At 29.7% G+C, this 14,154-nt stretch overlaps 1 protein-coding gene across 1 annotated transcript; it reads right to left on the bottom strand.

Annotated features, from left to right (window-relative positions):
- Positions 1–203: 203 nt before the first annotated feature.
- Positions 204–6,356, bottom strand: LOC131663051 (uncharacterized). The gene is made up of 3 exons (XM_058933117.1): positions 2,390–6,356; positions 455–551; positions 204–381 (listed from the first exon to the last, which is right to left on the bottom strand). Exons 1-3 carry the CDS (start codon positions 6,354–6,356, stop codon positions 204–206), a joined length of 4,242 nt encoding a protein of 1,413 aa, XP_058789100.1.
- Between the last annotated feature and the right edge of the window lie 7,798 nt (positions 6,357–14,154).

Here is a 14,154-nt window from a genome sequence, read left to right on the forward strand (position 1 = left end):
GTTTTGTTCCCTGTGGTGTTTTCGTTGCATCACAAGTTGTCCTTGAGCACCATCAAGATGTAAAATCTGAAAAAATTCATATAAACATATATACATGCATACACATAAAGAAATACATGGAGGGAAAGAGTGAGCGGAAAAGGGAAAGAGAGAGAGATAGAGAAAACCAGACAGACAGAGGCAAAAAAACATATTTAAAAATTTTAAGATACCCTATGATTTAAAAGTTCAGGAGTCAACTTGTCTATCACTCCTGTGTTCCAAATGAGTAACATTATTCTCAAATGTCCATTGGTAATGACAGCCTTGAATAAGTCGTACTCTTCGTTCTTTCCTACTTTGGTGCGACCAAAAACTTCGAGCAAGTAGCCAGTAAACTCCCTGAAACAATAATAATTTTGTAATATACACGCTAATCAATTGATTGAATACGAATTCTTAATTCGAAACTTACACACAATAGTCATTACCACCTTCCATAAGATCATGTATTTCCTCACTTGTCGTATAATCAACTACACGACCTTCTCTGTTAACAGGCATCTTATAATCTGTAATTATAATCAATACTATTATGCAAGTGAAGAAGAATGGTTAAAAGCTAATGATGAAAATACCAAAAAGGAATAAATTAATTTTAAAATAATGATTAGGCAACGACTAAAATAGTAAAAAAAAAACTTCATTTTTGTATTCAGTGTTCTCAACCGTTGAGATTTTGAATCTTCCTTGATTTTAATTTAAAAATTAATGAATCTATGATAATTACTGTATTGCATTGACAAACGAATTGTAAATCTGCCCAAGTAGAGAGCAATTAACTTATTATTTTTTTTTACTTAAAAAAAAAGTTGAGGTTCACGATTTCAACAAAGACTAAAAAACACATGGTTAACATAGGTAATAATATAAAGACAAAAGACAGCTATGAATATAATTACTATAATTGTACAGCATTCTTTAAATAAATAGCGATGAAAACCTTGTTTCGTACATAGTTTAATTGCTAAAAGACTTACCTTAGAGAATCCACGGAAAATCGAAATGATAAAAACACGAAAATTTGCAACAGCGAACGGCGTGTGTAGCGAACGGTGTGTGTGACGATGTCTACTCTTCGACGCACGATTCACGAAAGACAAAAGGCTGCTGTACCCAGCGCTATGCGCTATCTAGCCACGCGAGGCAGTACTACCAATAGTCCCAATACATGTGACAGTTCACGCCATTAAAAATTTCAAGAAAAAAAATTATCTCCATGTCAAATCTGCATCCACGAAAAACAATCCGCGCTACTTTAATCTCCACTTCCACCCATCTTCTTGCGACTGCGAGTGCAAGATAATTTGAAATTGTACGAATATTATTTCGGATTTAGCTGCAATTGAATGATTTTATTACATTTAAAAATTACACGTGTATAAAAAGAAAACGAAAAGAAAAAAAAGTAATAATAATGTCGTATATTCTAAAAATGCGGAAAAAATACCCTTCCAAACATATATTTATATATATATAACGAATAAAACCAATGTAATTTGTTTGAATTAGTACGTACAAAAAAATGACTGTCACAAAAAAATTGAAGCTTGTGTTCATTTATTGAAATTTTTCAATTATTACCATGTATATATTTTATACATAAAATCTAACTATTTTTTATTGTCGGTGAGTAAATGTCGATACAACTTGAAAAAAGTAATACATATAATTTAACGTCGTTTTTTACTGTTATGGCTACACATTTTGTATGGTTTTTACACAAAAACATGTAATATTTTTTTATGTTTATCGCTGAATATAAGTTTTGTGAGGTTATGGACACATTAAGCTGCATTTCACATTCAAAGTTTATAAGCCAATCAAACGTCTCAATTTTCATCTCCAACTGACCAATCAAAACGTTTACAGGCTTCACTTTTCAAACCTTCTCTCTTTTAAGTAAGGACTAGATGTTTGCATGCGCGATTCGCGCGCGGTAATATATGCTTGTTGAGCGACAGAATTTTCATTTATATAGTAATTCATTCAATCGATCCGTATATGTAACTCAAATAATAAATTTGAAAATATTATTAATTATTATCTCGAAATAATTCTTTATAAACGTAATTTTTTATTTTTTGTTTTTGTGTATGATTTCCAAAAAATATTTTTATAGAATCCCATGATCGAACTCGTGAAAATGCAACATATAATTGTCCGTGACTAAAAACATCCCTACGTAAATCAACGACCACTTTTCTAAACGTTTGTCCTTGAGATTTATTGATTGTCATAGCAAATGCTAATTTAATTGGAAATTGTCTTCTCTTAAAAGCGAATGGGTATTCATTTTCGCAAAACAATGTTATACGGTTTAAGAAAACAATTTGTCCAATTTTATCACCTGTTAAAATTTTGCATTTCAATAGATGATTTGATAAATCTATGATTTGTAATCTTGTGCCATTGCATAATCCTTCATTAATACTTATGTTTCTAATTAACATTACAATACAATTTATTTTTAAATTTAATTTGTAAGGCGGTAAGCATGATGGATTTAGCGAATTGAGATATTCAGGCATAATTATTTCATCCATTTCACCATTATTATTATTTACAACACTATCAATTGCAGTGTATAAACGTTCATTAGTTGGATCTAATAAATTGGTTATTTGTATATTAATTTTGTCAACATCTTCATTTCTAGCCGATAATATTGCACAACTACTCATTTCATCATATTTTTTGTCGCGAATAAGATCACCAAAAATACCTTCAGTAATTTTTGTTGTAGATGATAATATGCAATGTTGAGGAACATCGATAAAATCATCCTTATCAGTCAATGTACCATTTCCAATATCTAATAAAAAATTAGAAAATTCAATTTCATTTGGTAAAACTCTCATGTTAGTAGTCAATTTAAATATTTTAAAATATGGCCATGTTGAACTATATTTTATTGATAGGTTTAAAGTTTCATTTCTTGTCCCTCTTACTTTGATAGGTAATAGTTGTTTAAAATCTCCATCTAAAACCATTATTTTGCCTCCAAATGGTAAATTATTTCCCATAATATATTGCAACAGTTTATTTGCAATATCCAAAGCGTATCTAGGAGCCATTGGAGCTTCATCCCAGATAAATACTTTTATTTTTCTAAATTTTTCAGCCTCTTTAGATTGCGCTTTGATATGCGAAGTAGAATCATTAAACATGGGTACTGGTAAACCAAATATTTTATGACATGTTTTTCCATTTGGAAGTAAAGTAGCAGCTATACCAGTAAAAGCCATGGTACATACTTCTACATTTTTAGATGTAAGTAAATCGTACATAGTTTCATAAACGTACGTTTTTCCTGATCCGCCAGGTCCTTCCATAAAAATACAAGTTGGGCCGTTATAGTTTTCATCCGTAACAGCATTGTTAACTAAATCAACTATTTTTTTTTGTAAAGTATTCAAGTTATTATATTTTTCCTGACCTCTGTCTGCCATTTCCTGCAATGATGTAATTTCTTCATTTATATTATTTACTAATAATGGTGGCATCGACGGAAAGTCAGTTAAACTTTTACCTTCATTATTCAATATTCTATTTATATCAGAGTATGCCATTTGATGAGCAATGTTTTTCTGATGATTTCGAGAAAAATCTTCTGATAGTGCATCTTGATAGGTTTCCCACAATTTTTCTGGTAAAACTGGCTGGCAGTGTATTAAAATACGAGCAAATAAGAAACGAAATCTTTGAGGCATCATCCATTTTACTCCCTCACTCAAAGCTATATCCCATTCATTATCATTTTCGATCAGACCTAAAGCTAAACAAGCTGCTGTGAATGTTGGGTATATAATGTTGTTCACTGTTCTCAAGTATTGAAAACTCGTAGCTCCTTTGATATGTAATAATAATAATCTTAATTGAAATAATTCAAGTTGTGCTGGGCTAACAGAGAACATTCTACCAATAGTATTAAAATGGTTTTGTCTAGTTTTCCATTTTGATTCATAAATTCCATTAACTTTTTTTTTTTCGTAAACGAAAAAACCCGGGATTTGAGTATAATAATATTGTCTTGCAATTTCACTGTCTTGATTTAATTTGAAGTAATCCATTAACATACTACTCACGTTAGCGTAATCTTCTAAATTTAATTCATCGCATGATTCCGAGAATATAATATTTTGTTCATTCGCCAAATGTACCGGTAATCGAATAACTGTATGACTTTTATCTTGTAAAAGTTTACTTAATATACGATAGCAAGCTTCAACTGGACCGACATAGCGTGCATCAAGACATTGACATATTTCATCATGTTCTATTACTATTCCATTTTGAGAATCTTGAATAATAACTGTTGCTGCATCATGGCCTTTGTAAATATATTTGTATAAATATTTTACAGCTGAAATACTTGATACAGCTTCAACATTAATATGACAGTCAAACATTTCTAATAATATTGCACAGTATGGTACGACCCAACTATTGTCAACAATATGATTATTTGTTTTTTCATATGTTATACCATCATTTCGTCTTCGATAGTCTGGAAAGCCATTTTCATCCATATTAGTTTCGCTTTGAAATGGTTTTGGAAAATGTTTTGAACATTTACCATCTTTTACACACCAATCTCCGCAGGGACCATGTATCATATGATTAATTACAATATCATGCAATCGTGGATATTTTATCTTATCTGGAATTTCAGCTGATATAAACTTGTCTATAATTTCTGCAGTAAACCATTTATGTCCTGCTGCTAATGTTATTAATAAATGCATATGCGGTAAACCTCTTTTCTGAAATTCAACAACGTAAACCCAGGATGCAACTTCACCAAATAATTTTTTTTTTGTAACTAATTCAATTAAGCGATTTTTTTTCAAATGAAATACTCTTGCAACAAGGTCAGGTCTGTCACATGCTTGTTGACCAGGTAAAAGATTTTCTTTTATTTCTTTCCAATTTGGATTACATGTCGTAGTAAGAAAAATATCAGGTTTTCCTTTTTCATTGACTATGGCCATAGCATCTTGATAACATTGTTGCATATAACGTGGTGATCTAAGGAATGTTGATGGAAGAATAACAGTTTTACCTACTTGACCATTCGCAGCATCTGCAGATTTTTGAACATAATCCTTTAAACCTTGATATGTGTCAGCTCGTATTTCTTTTTGATGATCTTTGTGGTACTGAATGCGATCTTTTTCAATTTTTACGTAACTATCTACAACCCATTGTTGAAATAATCTACGTCCTAAAATGAATGGATTAAATTCGTTTTCCCTTATTGCCATATGAAATCGGTGGTATGCTGTACGTGTAACACGTCGATTACTATTTTGTCGCATTAAATTTCTATGCCAACCGGAAGAACCATATGGATAAAATAAAGGATATACCCATGGTTCTACATTAGGATCCATTGTACTAACGAACTGTAAAGATTTCATATTTTTGTTTCTAATTGAAACGTATGATTCTGGAATTTCGCCATCCGCTGTTGTAGAAAATATTGCAGCAACTTCATTTGCTCTTTGAATATTATATCTTCGAACGTCTTGACCAGGTTTCAAAGAAAATAACAATTGTAATGCTGGTTGTGGCTGATGTGTCTCGTTAAACAACGCTTGTTGAATTTCTATCTCTTGTCTCATCATGTTATATGATTGTGCAAAAATATTATTCTCACGTATTATAGTGTCTAACATTAAGTTAATATCCTGATTTAAAGCCGAAAAAGTGTTCATTCTATAATTTACAGCCTCGTCTTGATCAATGATGAATAATTGTCCATAAGATGGTGTTTCATTGTTACATGGGTATAGAGATGTATTTATTTGATAATAAACTTGGCCTTGAATTTTGAAGCAATATGGACCTAGTCTGCGGGATTGAAAATTGACTAAATTTGCATTAAAGGAAGCAAAAGATAACGAATTGTTATAAGCTCTTATATGGTCGAAAAAAAGAACAGATAAGCGGTGCTCTCCTTTTAACAACGTTTCAAGATCTTTTGGAAATTGTAATAAAGGATCTAAAAGTACTGCTCCATGACCACAACAATCATTAAATGATAATCCTTTATCTTGCACCATCTCATCTTTAAAATGTAAAGCATGACAATGTTTACAAGCAACATCTAATTTACTTAAATAATCTAGAGTAATGGAACTTTGAGTATTTATATTATTTTCAACAGAGTGTTGGTTAAGTCTATTGCTGTCATTAACATTTTGTCGCATTTGTTGTCGCCTGATACGCTGACGTTCTGCTCTTTGACGTCGCTGATTTTGTAGAAACGCTTCTTGTTCTTCTGGAGTTCTAACGATTTTCTTTCTAGGCATAATGATAATTTATAGAATCACTAATTAGTAAAAAATAAGAGTGAAGTAGGATCAAGAAAAATAGCTTCAAAGAATTTTTTTTTATAAAGTTTCAATGTCAAAAATTGTTCGTATTCATTTTTCGTATGTATAATAAAATTCGTATTTTAGTAATTAAATTCGTAATTTCGTATTTAACGATGACGTTTCAAGTTCTATTAATAAGTAATAGTAAGGTATTGTGGTAACGTATATTTTTATTTATATATTGAATCGTTAGGTAACGTAAAGTATTATTATTTTTATGGTATAGTTAGGTAGGATAATGTATGCAGGTATACTTCTAATAATGTAATTGAATAAATTCAATTGACAATTGTATATTTATTCAATAATATTTACAAATTTAATTCATAAATATTACGTAAAATGTGAAATTGAATAGTTTGTATCATTAATGTTTTATATATGAAGACCTGAAACAAAAAAAAGTCATTGTATATATTTATTTTGTTTATACTGAACACGGTAAAAAACACAATATATACCTTATTTTCAAACAGCGTAAAATGTTCACAGCCACGATTTTCTCTTGTCAAAAAACTAAAAAAGAAGTAATATTATTATATGGAGAAATTATATTAATTTCTCGTGTTATACATTCAAGGTTGATCTCTACCTCAAATGTTATTTTCTTTATTGTTCAACTACAATTTTTGAACAGAAGTATTTGCACAGAATTTGGTCTCAAAAGACTAAGAATATTACATGAAGGACTTAAAATTCTATGTCTTACAAGTTGTTCAATAAAAAGTTATGAAATTGAGGTAAGGATCCACCTTGATTGGTATTACTAAAAATAAATTGAATTTTCAAGTTAATAAGATGTTGTAAATGAATGTGTGTATTGAACAACACATCAAAGAATGCAACCGAAACGGTTATACAGTTTTCAATTTTGCATACGTACCAGTACAATATAAGTCTATCGAGCTGAATGTAACTATACAGCTGATATAAATGAAATTCAGAGTGAAACGGCTGTTGTTGCTTCTGTGATGACTTTATCATGTATCCGTGCAAATTATTGTACATAAAACAGTTACAATTAACTGACCTGCAAGGTGCAAAATATTTGATGAAAAAATGTATGGTATAACATCCTATAGTGTTTTTATTAAGAAAGAATAGAAGAAAAATGAAAAAGCATAAGGCTATTGTGGTACTTCAAGCAAATAAATAATTTTATGATACATTTCAATACATTGTTCATATAATTTATTGAATTTGTGTCATTGATTAATTTGAAATGCAATTGTCAGCAGTTCTATTATTTTATGGATGAATAGATGTAAATAAGAAATCTATTTTTTTTTTAATATTGCTATCGATTTGAGCATAATTGTAAATAGAATATTTTATATATTTCATTTATAACCTAAAATTAATTCTGTTTGTTTGATTGTGTTCTAAAACATTATATGAAATATAATTGAAAATTTATCATGAAATGTCATATAATGCATTTATAATAAAAAAATGTTAAAATTAAAACGCAGTTTAAATATTATGGCTAGCATATATAGTATAAAACAAAATCCAAAAGTTTAGTACGCTCTGGATGGAAAACTTTGACAAGTTGCAAGTCAACAAGAAAAACAAACTTTTCACAAACTCAACTCACTGAGAATATACTTACCATTATTAATTGTTTCATAGAAATTATTTGAACATATGCGCGAGAAGGAAAATGTTGTGTATTAGAAATTACTTCCAAGTTTAACGTTAATTTAACGAACTTATTTCGCGACCATGTGCGACATGAGTGTGAACACTGGTAATATTAGTCAATTGAAAATCCATATCGTCCCGATAGATGGAGTAATCGTGAAATTGTACGAATATTATTTCGGATTTAACTATAATTGAATGATTTTATTATATTTACAGACTATTACAGAGATTTTAGGAATTACCGGAAAGTTGTAAATAATTAATTGCGGCGGTTCTTTAAATAAATTAAATATTACATGTATATAAAGAGAAAACAAAGGAAAAAAAGTAATAATAATAATGTCGTAATGTATAATTTGCCAAAAAATACCGCGTAAAGGTGGATATAGCAAAGCTTTATATAAATATATATTCTAAAAATGCGGAAAAAATACCCTTCCAAGCATATATGATATAGCAAGTCTCAACCCATACAATTTTGTAAAAAATGTGCCAAATAAAACCAAATATAATTTGTTCGCAGAATTCTTCGTTATTTGCTTGCATTCTTATGTCCCCAAAACGTTCTTCATATTTTTCTCTATTCGTTATATACTGCATGTGGTCATCAATAGGGTAATAAATAAGTTTACACAATATATTGTTCATGTATTGAAATTTTTCAATTACTACCATGTATTTATTTATACATGAAAATCTAACTATTTTTTATTGTCGGTGAGTAAATGTCGATACAACTTCAAAAAAGTAATACATATAATTAGACGTCGTTTTTTACTGTTATGGCTACACATTTTGTTTGTTTTTACACAGAAACATGTAATATTTTTTTATGTTTATCGCTGAATATAAATATTAAAGTGACGCACAAGTTACATTACAATCTAAGTTAAATTCAAGTTACATCAATCAGTTAGATATATTATGTTAAATTATTTTTACAATGTTGTCGCTGCATAATAAGTTCGTTTATATAATATATTGATATAAGTTCGTTTATATAATATATTATTGAATATTACATAATTTTTATATAATAAATTAGGACATTACTTTAAATTCTATATTATTGAAATATAAAACATTTCGTGTGAATTATATTATTAGAATATATTTTACGATATATATATCGGTCATCACAGTTCAAAAACATTCACTCATGACTAATCCTAATATATATGTAGGAATTTACGATTTTTAAACAGTCTTAAGATTGTTTCCAATATTATTTGTAAAAAGATTATTATAAATTTAATATTTATTTGTTCACTGTTGGCATTATGTTTTATAAATTTAATGTGCATGTGTCTGTGTAAATCAAAAGGAGAGAAAGAGATTAAGCGCGTGTTTGAAAACCAGTGTTTTTCTGACATCGAACAAGTAACCGTGGTAATTTATAAATAATATAATAATCTTACAAATAACAATGGTTTCTTAGTATACATCGTGGACCCATACGTTACTTATCCCCTTACAAGTTAATGAGTTACTTATTCCCTTACGGGATAATAAACATGTCAACATTATATATAACACCTTGTGTTATTTATCCACGCAGTTTGTCATCACAGTGAATTTTTTTTTAGTACACTCAATCTTATTTTTTTTAATATAAAAAATACTAATATATCACGTAAGTTACTCTTTAAATTGTTAAAAGTAATATACAGAGAATGTCTAATTATTATGTGTTGAAATGAAGAAATATTTATGTAAATTGTAGTAGTAATTGAATATTTCTAATTAGATTTTTTGAAAATGTTAAAGAAAAAAAATTTTTTTTTTAATGGTTATAATTATAATGTTGCAAAAGTATGATATTAATGTTTATCGTGCCATGACAAAGAACAAAAGTGAAAATAAAATTCAAAAATAAAAAACATAAGATGATGGCACACTTTAAATGTCAGTTTCCTGAAAGGTTTTCTTGGCTGGAGATTTACCTGATTCATCTGATTCCAGTGGACGTTTCAAAGTTTTGTTTGCTTTTCTAACTTTGTCTACATCAAGTGCTGGTTTATCAGCCAAAATTTTAACATATGAAATATCCGGACAATGAACACTAACAGGACCTAAACAAACAAATGATAATTAAATTAATAATGAAAGTATGAATGTATAATTTATACAATTTTTACTTGATTTAAATTGCATAAAAAAAATTTATAATTTTAAAAAATTTGTATAGGCTTCATAGATTTATTAAAAATATACCTGCATTACTAACAGTGCCTCTTACAAGGACACAGATTCCTTTCTTGAAAGATGATCCATCTTTATCTGTGAACGAACCAATTTGAAGTGGAATCTTGAAATCTCCATCGGTTATTGTTCCAGATCCAAAGGACATCTTGCCAGATTTGTTGGAATTGACAGCTACAACAGTCTTGATATGGCATTCAACAACTAAAAAAAAATATAAAATGAATATTTAGTTTTGGTTATAAAATGACAATTAATTTTTATCTTGTTATACTTACGAACTTCTCCTGTAGCTCTTCCAAGATCTTTCATTAAAACAGTTTGCACTGGAGCAGGTGCTGCTTGTTCGACCACATGATATCCTTCGAAGTCAACAATTGTTTTCTTCTGGATAATCAATTCATAATTGACAATGTTTTGTTCCCTGTGGTGTTTTCGTTGCATCACAAGTTGTCCTTGAGCACCATCAAGATGTAAAATCTGAAAAAATTCATATAAACATATATACATGCATACACATAAAGAAATACATGGAGGGAAAGAGTGAGCGGAAAAGGGAAAGAGAGAGAGATAGAGAAAACCAGACAGACAGAGGCAAAAAAACATATTTAAAAATTTTAAGATACCCTATGATTTAAAAGTTCAGGAGTCAACTTGTCTATCACTCCTGTGTTCCAAATGAGTAACATTATTCTCAAATGTCCATTGGTAATGACAGCCTTGAATAAGTCGTACTCTTCGTTCTTTCCTACTTTGGTGCGACCAAAAACTTCGAGCAAGTAGCCAGTAAACTCCCTGAAACAATAATAATTTTGTAATATACACGCTAATCAATTGATTGAATACGAATTCTTAATTCGAAACTTACACACAATAGTCATTACCACCTTCCATAAGATCATGTATTTCCTCACTTGTCGTATAATCAACTACACGACCTTCTCTGTTAACAGGCATCTTATAATCTGTAATTATAATCAATACTATTATGCAAGTGAAGAAGAATGGTTAAAAGCTAATGATGAAAATACCAAAAAGGAATAAATTAATTTTAAAATAATGATTAGGCAACGACTAAAATAGTAAAAAAAAAACTTCATTTTTGTATTCAGTGTTCTCAACCGTTGAGATTTTGAATCTTCCTTGATTTTAATTTAAAAATTAATGAATCTATGATAATTACTGTATTGCATTGACAAACGAATTGTAAATCTGCCCAAGTAGAGAGCAATTAACTTATTATTTTTTTTTACTTAAAAAAAAAGTTGAGGTTCACGATTTCAACAAAGACTAAAAAACACATGGTTAACATAGGTAATAATATAAAGACAAAAGACAGCTATGAATATAATTACTATAATTGTACAGCATTCTTTAAATAAATAGCGATGAAAACCTTGTTTCGTACATAGTTTAATTGCTAAAAGACTTACCTTAGAGAATCCACGGAAAATCGAAATGATAAAAACACGAAAATTTGCAACAGCGAACGGCGTGTGTAGCGAACGGCGTGTGTGACGATGTCTACTCTTCGACGCACGATTCACGAAAGACAAAAGGCTGCTGTACCCAGCGCTATGCGCTATCTAGCCACGCGAGGCAGTACTACCAATAGTCCCAATACATGTGACAGTTCACGCCATTAAAAATTTCAAGAAAAAAAATTATCTCCATGTCAAATCTGCATCCACGAAAAACAATCCGCGCTACTTTAATCTCCACTTCCACCCATCTTCTTGCGACTGCGAGTGCAAGATAATTTGAAATTGTACGAATATTATTTCGGATTTAGCTGCAATTGAATGATTTTATTACATTTAAAAATTACACGTGTATAAAAAGAAAACGAAAAGAAAAAAAAGTAATAATAATGTCGTATATTCTAAAAATGCGGAAAAAATACCCTTCCAAACATATATTTATATATATATAACGAATAAAACCAATGTAATTTGTTTGAATTAGCACGTACAAAAAAATGACAGTTACAAAAAAATTGAAGCTTGTGTTCATTTATTGAAATTTTTCAATTATATTACCATGTATATATTTTATACATATACCATGTATATATTTTATACATAAAATCTAACTATTTTTTATTGTCGGTGAGTAAATGTCGATACAACTTGAAAAAAGTAATACATATAATTAGACGTCGTTTTTTACTGTTATGGCTACACATTTTGTATGGTTTTTACACAAAAACATGTAATATTTTTTTATGTTTATCGCTGAATATAAGTTTTGTGAGGTTATGGACACATTAAGCTGCATTTCACATTCAAAGTTTATAAGCCAATCAAACGTCTCAATTTTCATCTCCAACTGACCAATCAAAACGTTTACAGGCTTCACTTTTCAAACCTTCTCTCTTTTAAGGAAGGATTAGTTATTTTTATTTTCTTTCAAATCTTCTGTAAAATGGTTTTGTATTTTTCTCAAATTCAAGTGCCTTCAAAATCGTTGGTTAACAAATTAGAGACAAATTGCATGTAATTGGAAGAAAATGACATCATTATTATACATGCTCCATTGAAGGTAATATAAAGGGTGTCCCATTTTAACTTGCCCAATAGGATATCTCAAAACTTGGCAAGGTGATCGAAAAATGTTTCAAATGAAAGTTGTATGGTTTGGAGGAGGTCACTTTATGATAACCTTAAACTTGACCTTGAACTTGAGTTTCAAGGTTATTTTAAGGTTAACTTTGTTTTTTAAAGTGGAATCCACTATTTTTTATTCCGGATTCCGATAGAACGGGAAATTTTACGTTCAAATCATGTAATATGTGTGGGGTCCAAATGACCCCCACCCCACCCCCAAAGTCATTTCGAGGTCAATCTTACTTTTTAAATGGGACCCCTTATTTTTCGTCGCAGGTTTGAATTCATGACTGTGGGGGTAGGGTAGGGGGTCATTCGGATCCCATAAATATCCCATCATCTGAACGTACAATTTCACGTAGAATTGAAACCTGCGGCGAAAAATGAGGGGTCCCATTTAAAAATAAGATTGATCTCGAAATGACTTTGAGAGCGGGGTGGGAGTCATTTGAACTCCACACATTTTACATGATTTAAACGTAAAATTTCCCGTTCTATCCAAATCCGGGATAAGAAAATAGGGGTTTCCATTTAAAAAAACAAAGTTGACCTTGAAATGACCTTGAAACTCAAGTTCAAGGTCAATTTGAGGTTTTCATAAGTTGACCTCCTTCGAACCATACAACTTTGGTTTGAAACATTTTTCGATTACCTTGCCAAGTTTTTAGATATCCTACTGGGCAAGTTAAAATGGGACACCCTATATATTGAAATGTTATCTACCAATTCTATTATTTATAATTAACTATTTATTTACTGTTAAAAATATTTTATAAATATAATTAACGTTATTTGATTATTTAAGTAATGGGCAAAAATGAAAAAATTCGGTGAAAACGGGTGAAAATAGATGAAAATTCGTTCATTTAAGGAATCAGATCTCTGTTATGCTTATATATATGGGACGATCCATGTCAACCGGATCACTGCTGTGTCCAAAATTTGATGTGACCAAAAAAATCGTGCAACGACTCATTTTAAAGCTTAGGATATCTACTTTCTGATGCTGTGTGCGCCTTTGCAAAATCCAACATGGCGGCTCCAATATGGCGGCTACAAGAGACAAACTCGTAAACAAAAAATTTTATTTTTCAAATTTTTAGTAATAAATGTTAAAAAAATTAATATTTCATATTTTTTTATGAAAATCTGGCTCATTTCCTACAAAAAAGTAACAGAGACCATTTTCGCTAAAATGAAAAATAAAAAAGTTATAATTTTTTGAAAATTTTCAAAAATAAAAAACTGCGATTTTTTTACTCAGAAGGAAATAACTT

This window comes from Phymastichus coffea, unplaced genomic scaffold (genome assembly GCF_024137745.1).
Source record: "Phymastichus coffea isolate CEN01 unplaced genomic scaffold, Cenicafe_Pcof_1.1 PCOF00030, whole genome shotgun sequence".
NCBI classification, from domain to species: Eukaryota; Metazoa; Arthropoda; class Insecta; order Hymenoptera; family Eulophidae; genus Phymastichus; species Phymastichus coffea.